The following is a 21023-nucleotide window of genomic DNA, read 5'->3' as shown; positions in this document are numbered from 1 at the left end:
GAGAGAGAGAGAGAGAGAGAGAGAGCGAGAGGAAAGAAGCGACCATTAACGGAATCGTAGTTGGACGTAAAAAGGACAGCTCGCGGTACGCGACGAGGCTTCAATTACCAATCGCGTCACGAAACCAATAGGCGCCTCAGTGGTAATCGCGCCAAAGACGTCGATGAAAAACAGCCTTCCAAACTCTGTCTGTCTCTCTCTCTCTCTCTCTCTCTCTCTACCTGTCTGTCTCCTGGCGGCGGCGGAGGCGGCGGTGGTGGCTCGTTCCCCTCACGCACAGACTCTCTCAGGTGCGCCGCTCTCTCCTACCTCGATTCCTGCGCGGCGCGAGCGCGAGGAGCGGGCCAGAGACTCTCGCGGCGCCAGTCGCACTACCACGGCGGACATCGCCGCACGTTCGCTGCAGCCTCCTAGTCCGCCTCTTTCCCAGCAGTGTTTGACCTTAAACTCGCACGCCTGTTCTCCTTGGCCGGCATTTGTGTTCTCTCTCTCACTCTCTCTCTCTCTCTCTCTCTATCGAGCGTGGCTGGCAGCAGGTGAGTGAGCGCAAGCGCCAGTCGATGCGCGCATCGTCGATTTCGGCTTTCTCGCCGCGTGGGCGCGATCGCCGAGTGTGCCTGCGCGCGCGCGCGAGGCCGTACATCAAAACAAGGTGCAACCGAAATGGAGAACGCCAAGCTTGTGCGCCGCAGGTGCACCGTTATAGACCGTGTGTACCGGCTCGCCGAGCCGCGCGCTCTCGTCCTGCGACTTTTTCTTTCCCTCCTTTTCGCCGTCGTCGCGCTTGCGCTCGGCTTGGCCACTCTCGAGAGAGAACGAGAGAGAGAGGACGACAGCCGGAATCCCATCGATACTCTCGCGCCGCGGCTGGATAAAGGAACCGCGGGATGAAGAGCGCGAAACGAACCGATACTTTGCGCGCGACCGATGAGGCCAAAATTAAAGAAGGCCGCTGTCGCGCGTCGCCCGGGATCCTCTTGTAACTCGACGAGCTTGATTGCTACCGAAATAGCTCGTCGACTCGCCGACGCGAGAAAAAGTCGATTGCAAAGAAAAGAAAAAAAAAAGCTGCGCGGCTTAGTCACTCTCGCGCGAGCAGAGGTGAACTATTTTGGTGAATCGCAGCTGTGCGCGCACGAGCGTTTCAATGTTAAGCAAGTTAAACAGCGATGACTAACGCGGCTGCAACGTGCACGAACGAGCTAAAAGGTGCGCGAGCGCGTTGCTTCATCGCGCCGAAAAATTGCGGGAGCCCAGTCGAAGAGGACAACGCGCGTGATCCTCTCGACCAAGGATACCAGCGTTGGAAGCTTTCCCGCGCGCGCGCGTTATCCCCGACGATCTCGCGATAAATAAAATCGCGTGTTCTCGGTGTCGTGTTTTTTTTTTCTTTTTTTCTTTATTGCTTTGCTTTTTGTTCGTATTTTAACGGTACCATAAAAGGAAAAGCCTAGCTGTACAGCGAGAGAAGCAGCGGAGCGAATTGGCATGGCACGCTCGAGCGCCGCGCGGATGTCGCGCTCGTTTCAACTTTTCCGGGATTTCCAGGCCCGCGCCTGCTCTGATTTTCCGCGACGGAAATCGCGGTTGCAAATTCTCTCCACCTTCTTTCCTGTCCTTTACGTAATGCGTTTCGAAAGTCTTCGTTTATTTGTTCTTTACCTTTCTTTTCTGCTTTTCTCCTCAGTTCGGCTCGTAGGCGGAGCGGCGCGAGCGATTTTCGCACAGCGACTGACGTGACCACGGTTTTCAAGCTTTACGTAAAGCGCGAGTACTTAGACGCGGGGTGTACGCTCGACTTATCGCGATTCGCAGCGATTCGCTTTGTAATCGCGCGCGAATAACCGCAGCGAGGGAAAAGAAAAAAGAAGCGACTTCTCAAAAGCCCCCCGAGAGATAATCGCGTTCGCGCGTCGAAACGCGTGGTGCATTAGCCAAGGTGGGGCGGGAAAGCTCACACCCGAGCGCGCGAGGCGAGTTTCGTTGCCGAGCACGTACGTACTTTTCAGAATGGAGCCTGCGGCAAGGTCGTACTTCGCGCGCCGCGACGCGTTAAAAGCGCGCGATAAGGCACATCCGTCGGAGGTATACGGCCGCGCGCGCGCGGCGCAGAGCGAGGCCGACAGCCATGAAAACGGCCCACGAGCCTTTTGTCGACGGGCGAAAGAACGCGCGGCCCACGCTCATGCAGATCCGCGCGGCGAGGAGCAACGAAGGAGCCGAGCGAGCACGCGGCGTTCGCGATTCGGGAGCTTTGCCGCCAACTTTCTCTCGCGCCGCGAGCGGCGTGCGCGTGGATGCGCGTGCACGGCGTCCGAGGACACGGGAATGCCCGTTGCCCACGCGCGCGCACGCCAGCGTGGGAGTCGTCGCGGGGCCGAGCGCGCCAAGTATATCGGCCGATCGCTCGTTTGGTCATTCCCGTCGACGCGCGCGAATGCCATTTGCGTAATGTCGCGGCGAGCACCGTCCCAACGAGGCGAGTGGTTTCGCGTCCTCTCGGAGCTGCCCGTCGAAATTCGCCGGCGAGTCCTTTTTCTTTCTTCGCTCGTCCCTCGACTTTCGAGTAGAACACCTCCGCGCAAACGTTTGTCTTTCATCGATAAACGCGCCGAGTTGAACAACCTTTCGGTTTATCCGTCGGCGAGATAAGTCGCAGAAAGCTAAGCTTGTAGTTGCCGAGCAAATATTCGGCCGCCTCCAAAAGCGGTCATCGAAGCTTCATCGTGCGTATTTTTATCCGCCTGCAGACTGCAGCAAGCGAAATTCTACGGCGTGGAAGAAGGAAAGATGGACTGGTCGGCAAAGATGCCGCCGCCGCGGCCGCTGCTGCTGCTGCTGCTGCTGCTGCTGCTGCTCTTGTGCGGCTTGAGCGTCGCGTCTGGACAAACGTGAGTATACGGTGCAAGAGGAGCTGCGAGTCGAATCAGCCAGATGGCAAAACAGTAAGAGAGAAATCGCATTGTGTTCACGGTCAATTAACCGCAGTGATAGGTACTACTCGATCGTGGCACCGCGGGTCGTCCGGCCCAACTCCGACTACCACGTGGCCATGAGCATCGTCGGCGCATCGCAGCCCACGCCTATCTTCGTCGAGGTATCGGCGCAACTGGACAGCGGCAGTCCCTTCAACGTGTTCGACACCATCGTTGTCGAGCCCTACGCGACCCGCATAGTCAGGCTCCAGGTAAGAGAGATCGGACCGCGACCATAAGCGCCGAACCGGAAGGTCGCGAGGGAAAAGCGCCGCCGCGGAGAGTCGCAACTGGAGCGTGACCCACTATGCGACTTCGGTGCCGCGCGTTACGTTCCGCGCTGCGCGACGACAATCGGGAGATCGTCGCTCGCCGTTTTTCACGAGCCGCCGTCTGCGAGTACGCGGCCTACATTATTATTTCGCTCGCGAGCAAAGGCGCGCGCAAAATGCACATAACCGCGCGCGCGCGCCGCGAGATTAAATCGGGGAGATTTCAATGCTCGTTCTACTCCGGCGCGCTCGGCGATTGTTTCGCGCGGAAATGCGACGAGGTAAACAGGAACTCTCGCGAGTTTCCCCGACGGCGCCCACGAAGAAAAGAAGAAAGACACAAGCGAACGCGATCGCGCTTCTCTCCTCGCTTGTGCGATCCTTATTGAATTCGATCGATGCGCCTCGGGATCGCGGAATCGGCGAGCTCGCGACGAAGCGCTCGCACGGACGGTCAAACGTTTCACAAGCGAGTCTCGGTAAGCGCACTCGCGACGGTCAGTCCTTAAGCGGCCAAAAAACAAGTGGCACTCGCGTAACACCTACCGCGCTCGTTCGGGCCCCGAGTTCCTCGTAAGCGAATCGATCGTGCATTATGCACACGTAATCAGATGCATCCGTTACAAACCGTTACATCTCTCTCTCTCTCTCTCGACGATGAAAAGTCATTCTGTTTCGTGCTGAGCGAACAATAGATTTTGCGCGTTTTGCCGCGCGGCGATAATGGGCACGAGGAAGCGCGGTTTTCCCGGAGGGGCAACGCGGTGATGACGCGGCCATTACATAATTCATAAAAACAACAGTTACGATCCCGGCTCGCTCTTCACAATTTCTCTCTCTCTCTCTCTCTATCTCTCTTCGAGGCTCGTCTCTTTAATTTTCGTCACGTCGATGTACAGCGCGCGCCCGTGTACACGTTTATCGCGCGCGCGGCTCGATCACGAGTGGACTCGTTTATTATTTCCGCGAAAGAACACGCCCCGCTCGAGAGATGCATCGCCGTTGTTGTTTTCCTTTCGTTTGGCCATTAGCGAGGGGAAAAAATTGTACGCTCGCGTTCGTCGTTATGCGCGCGGACGGTCGAACGGCCACCAAATAGAAAAAGAGAAAAGAGAAGAAATCGCGCGCAATCTCGCGACAAGAGCCTCGCTCTGATCGCAGCAATTGCGCGCGCGCAACGTCTCGCTACGGTCCCCCGCGCGAAGACCTGCTTGTGCAATGCCTGCCCGACCGAAATCCCGTCGGCAAAATTGAATGCGCAATGGACCTCTGCAAACACCTGACATAATTACAGATCGGCGATGTAGGCGCGGGCAAATATCAACTACTGGCTCGTGGAGTCGGCGACTTTCAATTTCGCAACTCGACCGAGCTCGATTACGTCGCCAAGAGTTACTCGGTATTCATCCAGACCGACCGCGCTGTTTACAAACCCGGCAGCAAAATTCAGTTCCGGTGCATCGTCCTCGACTCAAGGCTCAGACCTCCACCTGACTCGCAACTCGATGTCTACATCACGGTGAGTACGAACTGTAATTCGAGCAGGGCACTTTGGGGCGCCCGACCATTAGCTCCGACATTAGTCGACGCGCTAATGTCGCTAACGACCAACGTTGTTCGGCGTCAATCTTGGTTCTCCGCGCACGCGCGTACATTACGGAGGTTGCGCGAATCGAGAAATCGTGAAATAGAAGCTGCCCAGGCGCGCCAGCTTGCAGCGCGCGCGCGCGCGCGGTGTCGTAATGTCCTCGCGGAGACAACTGGCGCGCGCTTCTTCGGAACGCCGAGACCGAGACAACTGACGTTCGCGTGAATGTCGAAGGACGGCCAAGGCAACCGAATAAAGCAGTGGAAAAAGCCGAGGCTGCACCAAGGAGTGTTCGCGGGAGAACTAGAGTTGTCGCGGTCGCCGGTGCTGGGCGACTGGGAGATCGTCGGCGTCGTCAGCGGCCAGACGACGAAGAAGGTCATACAGGTCGCCGAGTACGTGCTGCCCAAGTTCGAGGTGACCATCGACGCGCCTGTCCACGCCACCTTCAAGGAGGGCAAGATCAACGTTGTCGTTCACGCCAAGTAAGCTCCGTTGACGAGTGAAGCGCGCGAGTCGAAGGCTCCCGAGGCTGACGCGTATCTCGGACGACTGCCGCAGGTACACGTACGGCAAGCCGGTGAAGGGCGAGGCCACAGTGACGGCATTCCCGGACATCTACTCGTCGGTGATACAGCCGATCTATCAGAATCCCGTACGTAAAGTGGTGCCGATCGACGGGAAAGCCTCGGTGGACTTTGACATCTTCCAAGATCTGAGGTAAGGCTCGGAAGCGAGGCGGACTAAAGCGAGGTGACCAAGGTGAACGACGCTCCGCGGCTTTTTCCAGGGTGACGGACGACGACTACAGGCGACCGGTAGTGATCGAGGTGGCGGTCGAGGAAGCGGTGACCGGCAGACGACAGAACAGCTCGATGCAGATCACCCTGCACAAGCACAAGTACACGATGGAGCTGCTGAGAACGGCCGAATACTACAAGCCTGGCCTCAAGTACACGGCCTTCGTGAGTGCCTCCTTCCTTCCTTTTTCTTCCCTCGCCCGTGAGCATTCGTAAAACGAGCCGCGTGCGCGCTTCTGACTTTGGCGCTGCAGCTGAAGGTGACCTACCACGACGGCACGCCCGTGCAGGACAACACCAATCCCGTGCACGTCTCCTACGGCTACACCTACGACCAGGACAGTCTCGACAACGCGACGAGGATGCTCGACAAGAACGGCATGATCGAGCTCGACTTCTACCCGGCGCTCGTGCCCGAGAACGTCTACCGACCACTGAGGATCGAGGTACGAGCGCCGCTCCTCCCCGCCGTTTCCGCGTGTGCTCACAACTTGCGCGACGCCAACTTGCTTGCAGGCGCAGTACTTGAACCTGCACGAGTGGTTCCCGTCGACCAGTCCCGCCACTTCGCGCAGCGACAGCTACATCCAGGCGACGCTGCGCTCCGAGAGGCCCAAGGTACGCCACGAGAGAACATACGTATGTTTCGCGCGTGCTCGGCGGCGCTTTCTCGTAGCTGACTCGCGCGTGCGTTCCGCAGGTCGGCGATTACGTGGACATCGACGTCAACTCCACCAGCCCGCTGCAGTACCTCAGCTATCAGGTCCTCGGTCGCGGGGACGTGCTTTACGCAGCGTCGATTCAGATTGCCGACAGGCACACCGCCACCTTCCAGTGAGTCTCGCGCACGCTCGATTTGCGAGTCGCAATTCACGGGCACTTTGTCTCTGCGACAGGTTTCTCGCTACCTACGTAATGGCTCCTGTCGCCCACGTGCTGGTCTACTACGTCAAGCCGGACGGTGAGCTGGTCGCGGACTCTCTGGACGTGGAGCTCGGCGGCACTCTGCAGAACTTCGTAAGACGCGTCGTTAGCGGTCGGTCGACGCCCTGGCGCCACTTTCACGCTTTGCCCTCGTGCCGCAGGTCGACATCAGGACGGTGGCGGACGAGTTCGAGCCCGCGGACAACGTTACGCTGACGATCAGTGCCAAGCCCAATTCGTACGTCGGCCTGCTGGCCGTCGATCAGCGATCCATCCTGCTCAAGTCCGGCAACGACCTCACCCACGTAAGTCTCGTCGAAGGATAACTTGCGAGCTCGAGATAACGACCCGAACGCTTATGCAGGACCAGGTGCGCAAGGAACTCATGTCGTACGACACCAACGAGTCCGCTTTCTACGGTGACGAGGGCTACGCGCACGCATGGGTCAGACCCGGCTCGGCGAGCACCGACGAGGTTTTCCGCGTAAGTTGGTCATTGACGCGCTCGATCGATTTGTCGTGCTTCCCACGCCTTCTCTGTGACGATTTATTGTCCAACAGAAAACTGGATCCGTCGTTCTGACCAACGGCTACGTGCACGAGAATCCCCAACTGAGTAAGTATGCGCAAGCGCATCAAGTGCCTCGCTAACGCATTTTAAAAGCAAGCATTAGGTGTACTAATGCAGCCGCATCGTGCTCATTGTTTCACGCTCGATTCATTAATTAATTGCCATTTGTCACGGTACGCTCTGCTGCGTCGTGGCCATTCGAATCATGCGACAGCTCAAAGACGATCATTTGTCAATTTAACGCACGCACTCATTAACTTTTTCAATTTGGTGGCTGGCTCCTTTACCTCGTCCCACGTATAATCAACGAAAGCAATGATCTAACACGAGAAAGCGCATTGTTGCGTCGCCATTGCGATTCGTTTGTTACGCATTCGAAAAGACGAAAGAGCGAACAGAAGCGACATTGCTTGGTCATTCATGTCTAACCGAGAGCCACTTATATAGTATACTACAGAAATAGCTTGGACTCGGCAGTGATGTTTTCGGCCGCAGCCACAGCAAGCCCGTCCACCTTAGCCTCAGGAGACCTCAAAGTTCGCAAGCGTTTTCCCGAAACTTGGATATGGGAGGCGGTCGACGTCCGGTAAATTTTCATTTATTTCAAGTACCCTTCCTACCTCACTCGTCATCTGTTTCTCCGTCTCTCTCTCACACACACACTCTCTCTCTCTCTCTCTCTCTCTCTCTCTTTCTCTCTCTTGTGTCATACGTATCATTGTTGCTTTTTGCACGCAAGCTGGTCGGCTTTTCGCTCAGGATTGGTAGGTATAACTCGGTTTTGGTGATTAATACCTTGTAAATACAATAAACATCTTTTTAATTCATATAATTTTAGTGTTATGAGTAACTAACGAATTTGACTAAAATATGAGTACGAGAGAGTCGGATAATTTGCCAATCGATATATCCGATCGCACGGATTTATTAGTACTTGAGTCGTCCATCTCTCGTTCTCGTAACAGCAAAGAACGAAAGCATCCGAAGTCATCAGAGTGCGAAATTAGTGTGGTAAGAGGTAGCGAAAAACATATTGTGGTGGTAATTGCAGTGCTGGAGGACGCCAACAGGTTGAGGAATCCAAATCAGGGCCTATCGATCTCGACAATACGACCCGACATTGGTCCACCAGTCAAATACCAATTCCCAACCAGACCCGGATGGGCGGGTCGCTGGGCATTCTCTTACGTGCCGCTCACGGCTCGCAGGCCACGCGTTTTCCTTATGCATGACATCTCTGACACTTGGCTTTTCGCAAACATGTCTTCAGGGTATATAAACATGCATTTCACTCTCTCTCTTTCTCTCTCCCTTTTGTTGCTCGCAGTTGTTTTTGTGTGAAAACTAGTTGAACTTGGATTTTTCTTTTGTCTATGACGTAGAATTAGATTTTTTTAGTAACAACCCTTTCAGCACGATTTGCTTTTTCGATGGTCTACGATACAAATAATCCATGCTGCCGTTAAAAATTCAATACAACCGCAACGCTGGCGCGAGGATTATTTATATCGCACTTTTACTCTGAAACATTGCGTACATTACCTTACTCTTTTCACGTACATTCAGCGGTCACTGTTGGTTCGCATCCTTCATGACTTTTCATACATACACGAAATATAGCTTCTTTTTACCAATTGTATAAAATATTATCTCTTCCCCTGTTCATTTTTCAAGATTAACAGTTACTTTTGTAAATTATTTATTGACCCTTGGTACCTCTGTAACGACCTTTTCCAAAGTTTTGTATTATTCGAAAATTGATCTACACCGTCGATCGGTCGCGGATTGCGTAATGAACTTCTCATTGAAAAATCTAACAGGCACGAAGGTGAAACTGTAATCAGGCGAACCATGCCTGACACCATTACATCCTGGGTTTTGTCCGGTTTTTCCGTCAACGCAGCTTCCGGATTGGGTCTCATCGAGGCTCCGAGAAAAGTAATTTAAACCTTTCATTGGGCACCACTTTGCAAGTCGACTTTGCATCCGCGTGATACTTTATTTACAGATAAAAGCCTTTAAGCCGTTTTTCGTGTCGCTGAACTTGCCTTACTCCGTGATTCGCGGCGAAATCGTCGCGATACCGGCTGTAGTGTTCAACTACATGAACAAAGATCTGAACGTCGAGGTGAAGCTCGAGCACAGCGACGAGTACGAGTTCGCTGAAGTATCCAACGAAGTTCATGACACCAAACGTATGTACGATGTTGGGACCTCCCTCGTAACAATTTTTCGGCTTGAATTTGACGGCCTCGATTTTCCACGGTAGAGTACGAATTGAGCCGAGTAAAGAAGATATTCGTGCCGGCCAACACTGCGAAGAGCGTGTCGTTCATGATTATCCCAACGAAGCTGAATTACATCACGATCAAAGTGAAGGCAACTAGCGTGATGGCCGGTGACATCGTGCAGCATTCGCTTCTGGTTAAGGTAAAGATAAATGTTCGCCTTGTTGAAGCTCCGATGACACTCGAGAAATTGATGTGATGAAAAAATAGGCCGAAGGAGAAACGCAGTACAGAAACAAAGTCGTGTTTGCCGATCTGAGAGAGCAAGATTCAGTCAAGGCCAATGTCACTGTCGACATACCGAAATACTTCGTGGCTGATTCGGAGTACGTCGAAGTGTCAGCAGTGGGTTAGTAAGGCGTTACTTTCGGTCAGTTGCTTGAAACGTGATGGAATAAAATAAATCTTGCTCGAAGGTGACATTTTGGGACCAAGCATACCGAATCTAGCGAAGCTGTTGAAAATGCCATTTGGTTGTGGGGAACAGAACATGCTCAACTTCGTGCCAAATATTGTGATTTTAGAATACTTACAGGTAAGAACGCAGAAAGTAGAGCTTGAATTCGGCGAGCGCTAAGCAACGTTGAATGTTTTCAGAATACCAATCAATTATCCCCAGCGATCGAGAACAAAGCTATAAGGTATCTGGAAACTGGTTACCAGCAAGAGTTGACGTACAGACACAAAGACGGCTCGTTCAGCGCATTCGGCAAGTCCGATCCAAGCGGCAGCACATGGTAAGACCCGAAACATTCGAAAATTCAAATTGCCGAATCGAGCATCAGAGTTGTCGTCGCCAGGCTCACGGCTTTCGTCGCCAAGTCGTTCCACCAAGCCAAGGATTACATCACGGTGGACGATGAAGTAGTGTCCGAGGCACTGAAATGGCTGGCCGAGAAGCAGGCAGCGAACGGCAGCTTCCCGGAGGTGGGCACGGTCAGTCACCGTGACATGCAGGGTGGCGCGGCCAAAGGCCTCGCGCTCACCGCTTACGTGCTCACGGCCTTCCTCGAGATCGAGGACGGAGCCAACGGCCGCTACAGGAATGCCATCTACAAGGGCATCGACTACGTCGTGCGCAACATGCAGTCGCTCGACGACAACTACGCCCTGGCGATCTGCACCTACGCGCTGGGCTTGGCCCGCAACACCTACGAGGACGACGCCTTCAGGAGCCTCGAGGCGCGCGCCACCACCAAGGAAGACCTCAAGTGGTGGAGCAAGCCGGTGCCCGAGGAGGACAAGAAGAACCCCTGGTTCTCGCTGTCGCGCGGCGTCGACGTCGAGATGACCTCCTATGCCCTCGTGTCGTACGTCAGGCGGGGCATGCTCACCGACGCCACCTCCATCATGAAGTGGCTCGTCAAGCAGAGGAACGTCGAGGGAGGCTTCGCTTCCACGCAGGTCGGTCCTCTCGTCCGCGCACCCCCCCCCCCCTTTCGTTTATACGTAATCTTCTCTGTACGATCGCTCGAATTCAGGACACGGTTGTGGGACTGTTCGCCTTGTCCAAGCTGGCCGAGAAGCTTAGAACGAGCATCTACGACGTGACCGTAAAGATCGCCACCGACCAGGGGGAACAGAGGGAAATCCACATCAACTCGCAGAACTTCATGATCGTGCAGAAGCACGTGGTAAGGATAGCGCGAATATTCGATTCGCCACGAGCGAGTTCGGCGAGCTAGCTCTCACCGGCCCTGCCTTTTGCCAGCTGCTCGGAAAGACTCGGGCGATCAACCTGACGGCCAGCGGGACCGGATTCGCTCTCGTGCAACTCACGTCTCGCTACAACCTCAACGTCACCGGAGCTTTCCCGCTTTTCACTCTGGATCCGCAGGTCGACACCATTTCTACCGCTGACCATCTGCAACTTTCCATCTGTTCAGGGTAAGCTATCGCGTTGCCATCGTCCACAGCGTCCCTTTAACCACTGACTCGCCCATTCACAGATTCATCCCAACCAGGGAGGCAAACGAGAGCAACATGGCCGTTATGGAAGTGAGCTTGCCGACGGGCTTCACCGTCGATCAAGATGCCTTGCCGAGCTTAGAGCTATCGAAGCACGTCAAGAGAGTGGAAACGAGAAACGGCGACACCATGGTCGTCTTGTACTTTGACAAGGTTTTTATTGGGCATTTTTATGTTGCGAATAGATAACAAGAAAAACCCTCTTTATTTTCATTGAGTTTCACATCCTTCGACGAATGGTCTTCCAGATGACTCGAGAGGAGTACTGTCCTACGGTGTCGGCTTACCGGACGCACAAGATAGCCAAGCAAAAGCCCATTCCCGTGTCGATATACGACTACTATGACTCATGTAAGCTGTCGCGCGTCTCATCGATCAACAGGCGATCCAACGAGTAATTCATCGAATAAATACTTGGATTACACATTTATTCTTGCAGCGAGGCGAGCGCGAGTGTTCTACGAGCCGAAAATGAAGACGCTCTGCGACATCTGCGACGGCGAGGAGTGCGGCGACGTGTGCAGCATCAACGCCGGCAAACGGCAAGACGACCCATTATCATCGACTTCCTCGTCCACGTCGCTACTCGCTAGCATTGCTGTTGTCTTTACCTGTGTCTTCCTGTCGTCCTCCGACTCCCGTCGCTCTTTTCTGTAAATTCACGCATTCGACTTTTGATAACAAAATCAAAATTTAGCACGCGAACCAATATCACTTTCTCTTAATGTGCGTGTGTGCGTTATGTTGTGATGCTCACGTGAGGGTATATAACGAGTCATAACCAAAGTGCTTCTTATTTATGCGAGAGATTTTGTGTAAAGATATTATATATTATATACATTCAAGGATAGATTTTTTTACTATTTTTTTTGTTTTATGTAACGAGTCCGATTATATTTGTCGATATTTTATTTTATTTTCATGAGCATACTATTAAAAAGCAAACCGATGCTATTTAATGTAATATTGTACAAGTATGTGGTTGGTGCTTTATAACCATGTAGTATTTGCATTTCGAGAAAATTTTAAATGTTAACGTTAATTTGAAAGACTCTAAAAATATACGTAGATTTTCATACGCTGAGATGTTTATGAATTATTTATAATTGAATGTATCATCAATGTTAATTTATATGTCTTTATGTATAATGAAAAATGTTTTTTTTAATCATACTCAATAATAAAATAGTTTTAATATTTTATGATATTTCGGTCATTACTCTTTCACATCCAAATCACTTTTAATTATTTGTAAAAACAATATTGTTTTATTAAATATAATGGAATTTTAAAGTACTTAGAATTTCTCAATTTATCACAATACATGCGAAAACAATATTTTGAATTTTCAATAAAATAGACACTTCCAAAATGGAAGATGTTTTGTACCTATTAGAAATCGACATCTGCTAATCACCGATGCGAAGACAGCCCGACACAAATAACATTTTAGAAAAAAAAATGATCACATCTCACGTATGTCTAATTGTACTTCTCGAAAAAATAATTATTTATTATTGTACCATTATATTTCTCATAAAAAATAAGAAATATCCTTATCGATATTTCACCTCCTATTTATATAGTAGCGGTGCATTCAGTCAGGTTCAGAACGGAATAGTGATGGACGATTTTAATCGATGTTTAATAATCGTCCGATTATTTTCGTACATAATCGATTATCGAGTCGATTATTTGAGTCATCGATTAATCATAGCTCGATTAATTTTTAACTCGAAATCGAAATAAAATTGCGCGTGCGTGACAAAAATTATTTTGAAATTTTTAGTTACGGAAGACTAGTCAACTAAATCCCAATCCACCCCGCGGAAAACAACTTTTAAAGTTAATATCAATTGTAATCATACTTGTTATACAAAAATTTAAATAAAGGTGTCGTCAAATATTGTTCAAATCATTAACTTACTTTCTTAATATTATTACTTTATTAATGTTGTTAATCGTTTTTTACACTACTCTTAGAGTCTAGCGATAAGTACCATTTAAAATTCAAAATAGTTTTTGGTTAGGTTTGGTCTTCGCAAATGGACCAATGACCAACGCGACGTGTGCACAACTTGCACGCCAACTCGTTTTGTGCACGACAATTTGCACGGCAACTCGTTTTGTGCACAGTAACATGTATCGCTCATGTCATGACCGGGCTTCCGTAGATTCAGTCGCGCTGTATGCATGAGGAGTAGTTATATGGTTTCTAGTTCTAGACGGCCTTTATACTCTATTTATTTTAGTAATAGATTCAAATTGAAGCTGAAAACGCTCAGAGAAATTGTTAGTTAAGAAAATATTTAAATTAAAAGGTGAGTTAGGTTATATATATCTAGATTACTAGCAATACGAATAGTTGTCATGTGAAATGATTTTTATTAAAAAACAGTATAATTTTTCTTTATAAGAATGGTTACTAAACCAAAAGTAATAATTATTGGAGCTGGTGCAGCAGGAATAGCTGCTGCTTCACGTCTAATAGAAAAAGGTCTAAATAATGTATTGATTCTTGAAGCAAAAAATCGAATCGGAGGAAGAATACATACAGTAAAATTTTGTAAGTATAACTAATTAAAAAAAATATGAAATCTTTTATTAATAAAAAATTATTACATAAAATAATTTTTTTAGCTGAAAATATTCTTGAATTAGGAGCTCAATGGTGTCATGGAGAAGAAAATAATATTATTTACAGCCTTGCTTCACCTCACAATTTATTAGAATCTTCTAGCAACATTAACAATCCATCAAAACATATTTTTGTTAATTCATTGGGTGAAGTTCTTTCAGAACAAGAATCAGTTGAAATCATAAGAATTTATAATAAGATTGCAGATATGGCAAAGGAAATTGATTATAAACCAGGGACTTCTTATGGCGATTATTTTACACAAGAGTAATTAACATACGAATTTGAAAAAAAGAAATAGAATTATTGTTTGATAAAATTTTTACGTAAATATTTATATTCTATGTTAGATTTTACAAAGAAATTTATAATAATCCATTAATAACCAAAGGAAAAGAAGAGGAGATTCTAAATTTTTTGCATAATTATGAAAATTCTATTGAATGTAGTGATACTTGGTATAATATTTCAGCTATAAGATTGAAGGATTATTGGCAATGTAAAGGAGATTCTCTTTTAAATTGGAAGACAAATGGATACTCAAAAATATTTGATTTATTAACTGTATGTATACCTGCTTATTGTCAATTATTGCAATTTTTATTTAAATTCTATTTATTTCATAGCGAAATTATCCAGATGGAAATAAGCCCCTTCCTGTTTATGAAAAAATTTTGTTTAATAAGGAAGTTTCGCTTATTGATTATTCTAAAGAGAATAATATAAAAGTAGTTACAACCGATAATTCAGTATTTGAAGTGTCTAACGTAATTTTTACACCATCATTGGGTGTATTAAAGGAACAGTATTCAACGTTATTTAAACCTGCTCTATCTAAATTAAAAATTGACGCTATCAAGGTTTTAAAAATTAAAACAATGTTATAATTTTGTAATGTGACGATATTTAAAGTTTAAATATTTTATTATTGTTGAAAGGGTTTGAGTATTGGTGTAACAAATAAATTTTTTTTGGAATTCTCACATCAATGGTGGCCAAAAAATGCTGGAGCTTTATGCCTCATGTGGACAGAAAAACAAAAATTGAATTTTTTAAAAAAATATGGCAATGTAAAATGACATGATTGATAATCATTGTTTATATAGTTTATGTATTAAATCATTTTATGCAGTTAATGTTTCTGTTCTAGGATAAATCTTGGCTATGTGATCTATTTCTATTTTTCACCGTTGACTATCAACCACGAATTTTATCTGGATGGATTGTTGGTCCAAGCTCAAGATATGCAGAAACGTTATCAGATGAAAAAGTTTTAAATGAATTTTATTTAATATTACAAATATTTCTGGGTCATATTTATGATATTCCCAAACCAATATCTATTGTGAGGTAAAATTTGATAAAAAATTTATAATATTTACTTATAGCAAATGTAATAGGTTTTTTCATTTATGTTTTAGATCAAAATGGTATAGTGACAAACATGTCAGAGGTTCGTATAGTTATCGCAGTTTAGAAACTGAAAAATTAGGAATTGATAGTAATTCTTTATCCAAGCCAATAGAAGCCAGCAATAATAATCCGGTAATATTAACATAAGTATAAAATCATGCTAAAATTAAAAATTTTTATAAGCTAATGAATTGGTAAATACTTGACTTTCTTATAGATTGTTTTATTTGCTGGGGAGGCTACTCATGAACATTTTTATTCAACAGTACATGGAGCCATTGAAACTGGATTTCGAGAAGCTGATAGAATTATTGAATATTATAGGTACACAAGATTTTTATATTTTATACGTCAATATATCTATATTTAAATTTATTCATTGCCATTAATTATGCTTCTAGATGTTTAAAATCTCACTTGTAAACAGAAATGAGTAACAAGAAAATTTTTTATTAGATATCCGATTAGAAATAGCAGTTATGTTGTATAATATAACTGAATTTATTATCTGACATTTTGAAATTGCACTTTCGGCTCTTGGTTCCGGCTTTCATACGGGAACATATTGTAATTTGCTGATATGAAAAGGCTTTTTGATGAAACTCGTTCCAGCATTCGCTTCTGATTCGTGCCGTAAACTTCTAGTTTCCTTAAAAAAGCCTTTACGCACCCGTTAGGAAATGTACTATTTTTTTGAATGGAATTTGAGTAATACAACGATAGTAATAGGTTGAGAATTTCTGTTGACAGAGTGGTTTCTGTAATCGTTCATGGTTCAAAATTTGCATTTATCAACAAAACGTAAAAATAATTTTATTTAAATATTTTTACTTTTGGCAATTTTGAAAAGTATCTAAAAGTTTTAAATATTTTGTTGAAGTTAATGTGTTTATGCAGTTTGATTGTGTTAAATACTTGTTAAAAGTGAAAAGTATTAATTCTTAAGAAAAACTATATCAGGATGCAGATTTAGAAAATAATAAAAACCATCAAAGTGTATGTGAAAATATCTATAAGTTTATAAACAAAGTTTTCTAACAAAATATACGCTAAAAAGTATAATACATTACCCTACTAGTGCGGGAAAATAGATTATTGTCTCGTGTGATGTTTATGCCCGAGCAAAGCGAAGGTGGAATGGCACACGAGATGAGAATCTCTCCCAAATATATTAGGTATATACTATTTTCTTACATTCTAGTTATGATAACATCATCTCCATTTTATTTGCCAAGATCTGGACAAGGGAACGTTTGGTTAATTTTCACTGACAAAATTATACCGCTGTAGAAGACTTTCATGGTTTGTTTAAAATTATTTTTGGAATATGTGACATTTTTCAATCGATCTAAAGTCCGATCTAGTCATTCATTAGGTCTGCTTTATTCGGTGATATAGATAAGTGTAATGCGGAAAAGCATTTTGTTGATTTAAAAGTGAAAATTGACAATGTTTATAAAGCTTTATTAAATAAAGAAGAATACGATGTTTTTACTAATTCTGATTTAAGGTAAAAAGAATGACTTACCTACAATATTATAGAAAACTTTAATATTTTTATTATTGGTTTAGTCCATTGTCCATATACTTCATTGTCCATACAAACACACAGCTGACTATTTTTTAACATCATAACCATATAAGACTTGAAAATCTTCGATATCTATTTTTGTACCACAGCTAACAATTAAATTCAAATTACAGAAATAACATTTTTGAATATCTGTCAACTATTATATATTATAATAAACGAAACAAAATATTACATTAAAGTGTTTTCATATACAATTTTGTTAAAATCCGTCATTAATAATCGTAAGTCACGCGCATGTAATAAGGACCAATTGCGACGGAATAACGAGCGCGAACGTGAGAGACCGGCCGAAAATTTGGAAGTGCACCGTAGAAAAGTATGCGGGCGCGCGGTAAAAGTGGGAGAGCGGCACGCGACTAGACGAGGAGTAATATCTGGTAATATCGCTTCGATCGGCAAAAGAAGCAGCTAACTCGGGCCGACTTTTTTTGACCATTTTTCGCATTCTCGCCGTCTACTTTTTTGTTCCCTCGTCCTTCTTTTCTCCCCTCGCGATTTTCTTGGCCGACTTTTTCATGAGCTTGTTGCTATAGAATTATGAGACTCTTGCATCAGAATCGTGATCAGAGTATGATTGTCTGTTGACGGATGTAAGAAACGGTATCGTTATCTTGTTGGACTTGGCCCTTTTCTTCTTCCTTTTGATTCTAGCTGTCTGTAAAGAGACCCAGCCGCTCATCCAGCATATGAAAAGGGTGTCGCAAAATTTTAAGAACCCATGGATTGTCTTCATGTATACGGTTTTGAGGAAGAGGTTTCAGTTTGCCATTTATTGAGATTAGAGCTTTTATAAGGTCGTCTTACTATGGTAAGAAACTTCTAGATATCCCTGTCACATTCAATACAAACCAAACGTAATGGTTCCAAAGGACTTCTGGTTTTGCGAAGAAGATTCTTCAATAGTCCTCGTTTAAAAAAACAGCTACTTTTTTCATAGCATCTTGCATATGTAATAATTTAATAACTCTGCTGGTAACAAAAGTTTGATCGAATATCTCTTTGAAGCTTTTCTTCCACATCTGCATGAATTTCTGCAAGTGCTTTCTTTACAAAATATTTCTCAAAGAATAAGTTGCCCTTATAATTGTGTCGGTTTTTTGTATTTGTAAGAGAATCGCACCAATGCAAATCAAGGGGGAAAATACGAAGGGCATTGATTGCAGCAGTGGAATTACCGAGCCATTTAACGACAGCAAAAAGTTAACATGAGTGACTTTTGAAGTGTGTTTTTCTAAGCGAAATAGACTCGTGGTTTAAAGGTTCAAAGATCATGTCGGTTAACTAGTGCAAAAAGGGTCAACATTAATGTCGAGATGTATTTATGACATGTTAAAGGTAGATGAAGAAAAGCAAGGTAGGTAATGTTTGATGATCCTGCACAATTCGACTTTTCATGAATGGTAACCACAGCCCACTTACTGATCTCGGGATGAACCTGGCTCGATTGTTTTTCATAAATCTTTCCTGTAACTCTTTCCACTGTGAACTATTGTAATTTATATTGTCGCAGAAAGACGAAATAAAGATCGCACTTTTTATTCTAATTCACGTCACACTTCATGTTCGCCTATTTAATATCCCACTAATTCATGCTCGCATTAGATAACTGACCCTTGATTTCATACTTCTGTTGATTTGCTTTGTGCTTTCGCACTCGTTTTCAGCCGCGCGCAACGTGTGCGCACTAATATCAGGCATATCAGGAGCGGATCGAGGCAGTGGTTAGCCTCGCATCGAAGATGGAATTATCGTTAACGGTGTTGAATAATTTATTTATTTATCCAACCGTTACAGCATGTCTTTCTGTGACTACATATCTTATCTCATTGCTAAATAATAACTATATCTTCGAAAGAGAAGAAACAACATAATTCATACTTGACTCACAATTGAGTCAAAATTCACGTACTGGAATAATACTTGCCATTAATTATCATATCGTTTAATATTCAAAATATTGCATTTTTTATTACAAATGAATTAATTTTAAACTACAAAAATGTCAAAAATAATCATTTTGAAAAATTACAATTTACGTAAAAAAGATAAATGATTAAAGTAATTTCATGGTTTTTAAGAATGACTATTATATAATAGTAATAATAACAATCATAATAATAATAATAAAAAATATATATATTAAAAACAAAAAATCATCTTATGCTATACGAAAACTTACTTTATGAAATAATGTTTTTTTTACTAAGCAGAGAAAAACTTGGATAAAGATAGAGATTGACGAAAGAAAGCGCAAAGAAAATGGTAGAGTGAAACAGAAGCCTGAAGGTCGTTTAAAAGACAAGCGAATACATTACTAATGTATTACTGATGACATTACTAATGCAACATTATAATAATAACATTATTATAATAACATTATAATTATAATTATAAATTAGTAAATGCCACAATTGTAAGGAATTGCCTGTTATCGTTATAGGAATGGTATATATTATTGTTATTGCGACTTCAACAACTACATTCATATGGAATGCTGCAGAGGTACAATTTAACGAGGTATAGAGAGGTTTGGAGGGATTGTACAAGATGCCTAGAAATTAGTCTAAGGTGCAACGTTTGACTTATATACGATCAACGGAAAACCATATAGATATGTCAAAGTTTGAACCAGCAGTTGCGAGCACTTTACTGTTACTTTTTATCAAGTGAGTTGACGTGATTTTGATAAAAAACGGCATCAGCAAGTTTCAATAACTAATATAAATCGTCTTTTAAATTCCGGAGAATTTTCTGAATCAGTCTTGGAAAGCATGATATCGCGGTTTGAACAAGCAGCATGGACAAAAGAATTTGCTTAGAGAGAATACCAACTTGCCGAACTAGCTAGTTAACAATTGGCTGAATATAACACAGGATTACGTTACATCGAGATTACGTGATTTCCTGCGTAAGTTTCAGTTTATATGTTGAATTTTGTTCTGTAGTGCAGGTAATGAAAAAAGGACTTGTTTTCAACGTTCGAAGAAAATCACAAGAAAAGTAATTTTCAGGAGAATGTCCTTAACCGATAAGGCCTTCAATTAGATGTTCAATGAGTACGTCCACTCGAATATCAGCATATGAAAAGACTGCATTGTTTGTATTCACGGCGAAGATCGTTAGCCAAGCAGAGGCGCTTGCAAATGGTGTTGAAATGCCGAGGCGCGTATTGATCAGTCCATCAGTTTTATCAGAGTTGTTGGTCGGTCTTGAACGATTCATGGCGCAAAATGAAGATAATTATTCTCCGAAAAACTAACGATTTCGAATGGAGGTTTATCGAACGAAGCAATTAGTTATCGGCGGCGAACACTTGGATGATGAGAAAAGAGGCCAAGTGCATGAAGTAAGACCTGCGTTTAACGATGGACTTTCATTTTCTTTGGTGTTACATGTACCTATACACCGGTGCACGTAAAAATCAGATGTGGAGCGAAATGTAGGTCGGTCGCGAGCTCGCGTACCCGATGAAAAACGCGCGCTGCACGAGCGCGAGATCTGCGCACGCAGTTGGGCGACTCTTCGCGACACATCATCTGTCTTTATTGCCATGGTGCGCTACTTTCCTCTGTCGGAATCTCAGTACTGTCGTAGTAGCATCAGCGAGCCATGCCCGGTGATTATCCAATTGCCGAGAGGCGATGTGCGTGCGGTTTGGTAGGTTTTCGATATGCATCATTGATATCTGAATGGTGGCATGGCGAGCTTTCACTGTGCTCTTTACTTGCGCAAGCGCCAAGTAATCGCCTGCTACCGGCGCGCTGGAGAAATTTTAAGGAAAAACAGAGCCCGAATTGATCCGTCGGCGGCGCTCACACGCCGCGTATCGTGGCTCGCGCAACAATCATGTTCCGTCGATGCCGCAATTCGAGGCGTCTTCCAATCGGGACTGTCGAGACATATCGCGCGCGAGCGACACAGCATGGCAGGTGCCATCTGCGCGGGATCGGAATGCGTGAAAAGTCATCGCGTCGAGGTTTTGGCGGCCCATT

At 45.0% G+C, this 21023-nt stretch overlaps 2 protein-coding genes across 7 annotated transcripts; both read left to right on the top strand.

The window, feature by feature from the left end:
- Positions 1 to 384: 384 nt before the first annotated feature.
- Positions 385 to 13026, top strand: LOC131664547 (CD109 antigen-like). 3 transcript variants are annotated; one of them, XM_058935740.1, is made up of 27 exons: positions 385 to 536; positions 2751 to 2891; positions 2989 to 3187; positions 4542 to 4766; positions 5070 to 5320; positions 5397 to 5555; positions 5626 to 5800; positions 5890 to 6081; positions 6152 to 6253; positions 6336 to 6469; positions 6532 to 6652; positions 6721 to 6864; positions 6924 to 7043; positions 7121 to 7175; positions 8182 to 8401; positions 8951 to 9068; positions 9139 to 9325; positions 9400 to 9560; positions 9629 to 9767; positions 9835 to 9953; positions 10016 to 10155; positions 10219 to 10822; positions 10900 to 11052; positions 11130 to 11305; positions 11368 to 11539; positions 11635 to 11737; positions 11826 to 13026. In XM_058935740.1, exons 2-27 carry the CDS (start codon positions 2791 to 2793, stop codon positions 12041 to 12043), a joined length of 4488 nt encoding a protein of 1495 aa, XP_058791723.1. In that variant the 5' UTR covers positions 385 to 536; positions 2751 to 2790; the 3' UTR covers positions 12044 to 13026. The 3 variants fall into 3 exon arrangements, with proteins under 3 accessions (XP_058791723.1, XP_058791725.1, XP_058791724.1); XM_058935742.1 differs by lacking the exon at positions 8182 to 8401 and adding an exon at positions 7608 to 7716; XM_058935741.1 differs by lacking the exon at positions 8182 to 8401 and adding an exon at positions 7578 to 7716.
- Positions 13027 to 13509: 483 nt separating this feature from the next.
- Positions 13510 to 17173, top strand: LOC131664488 (spermine oxidase). Of its 4 annotated transcripts, none has more exons than XM_058935626.1 (10): positions 13512 to 13707; positions 13785 to 13952; positions 14027 to 14291; positions 14375 to 14588; positions 14651 to 14884; positions 14963 to 15094; positions 15175 to 15374; positions 15446 to 15477; positions 15704 to 15761; positions 15839 to 17173. In XM_058935626.1, exons 2-10 carry the CDS (start codon positions 13805 to 13807, stop codon positions 15858 to 15860), a joined length of 1305 nt encoding a protein of 434 aa, XP_058791609.1. In that variant the 5' UTR covers positions 13512 to 13707; positions 13785 to 13804; the 3' UTR covers positions 15861 to 17173. The 4 variants fall into 4 exon arrangements, with proteins under 4 accessions (XP_058791610.1, XP_058791609.1, XP_058791608.1 ...); XM_058935625.1 differs by having other exon boundaries at positions 13514 to 13707; positions 13804 to 13952; positions 15446 to 15569; positions 15655 to 15761; XM_058935624.1 differs by having other exon boundaries at positions 13514 to 13707; positions 15446 to 15569; positions 15655 to 15761.
- The last annotated feature ends 3850 nt before the right edge of the window (positions 17174 to 21023 follow it).

The sequence above is a fragment of the Phymastichus coffea genome, unplaced genomic scaffold (assembly GCF_024137745.1).
Source record: "Phymastichus coffea isolate CEN01 unplaced genomic scaffold, Cenicafe_Pcof_1.1 PCOF00044, whole genome shotgun sequence".
NCBI classification, from domain to species: Eukaryota; Metazoa; Arthropoda; class Insecta; order Hymenoptera; family Eulophidae; genus Phymastichus; species Phymastichus coffea.
The sequence above is the reverse complement of the archived record's forward strand: the minus strand, read 5'-3'. Positions and strand labels throughout refer to the sequence as shown.

Excerpts from the sequence above, each read along its gene's own strand:
- LOC131664547 (XM_058935740.1), top strand. The coding sequence starts at position 2,791 with ATGGACTGGTCGGCAAAGATGCCGCCGCCGCGGCCGCTGCTGCTGCTG. Across the intron at positions 6,082-6,151 it reads ACCGACCACTGAGGATCGAG|GCGCAGTACTTGAACCTGCA; the intron begins GTACGAGCGCCG and ends ACTTGCTTGCAG. Across the intron at positions 11,738-11,825 it reads ATACGACTACTATGACTCAT|CGAGGCGAGCGCGAGTGTTC; the intron begins GTAAGCTGTCGC and ends TTATTCTTGCAG.
- LOC131664488 (XM_058935625.1), top strand. The coding sequence starts at position 13,805 with ATGGTTACTAAACCAAAAGTAATAATTATTGGAGCTGGTGCAGCAGGA. Across the intron at positions 15,570-15,654 it reads AAGCCAGCAATAATAATCCG|ATTGTTTTATTTGCTGGGGA; the intron begins GTAATATTAACA and ends ACTTTCTTATAG. Across the intron at positions 15,762-15,838 it reads AGAATTATTGAATATTATAG|ATGTTTAAAATCTCACTTGT; the intron begins GTACACAAGATT and ends TTATGCTTCTAG.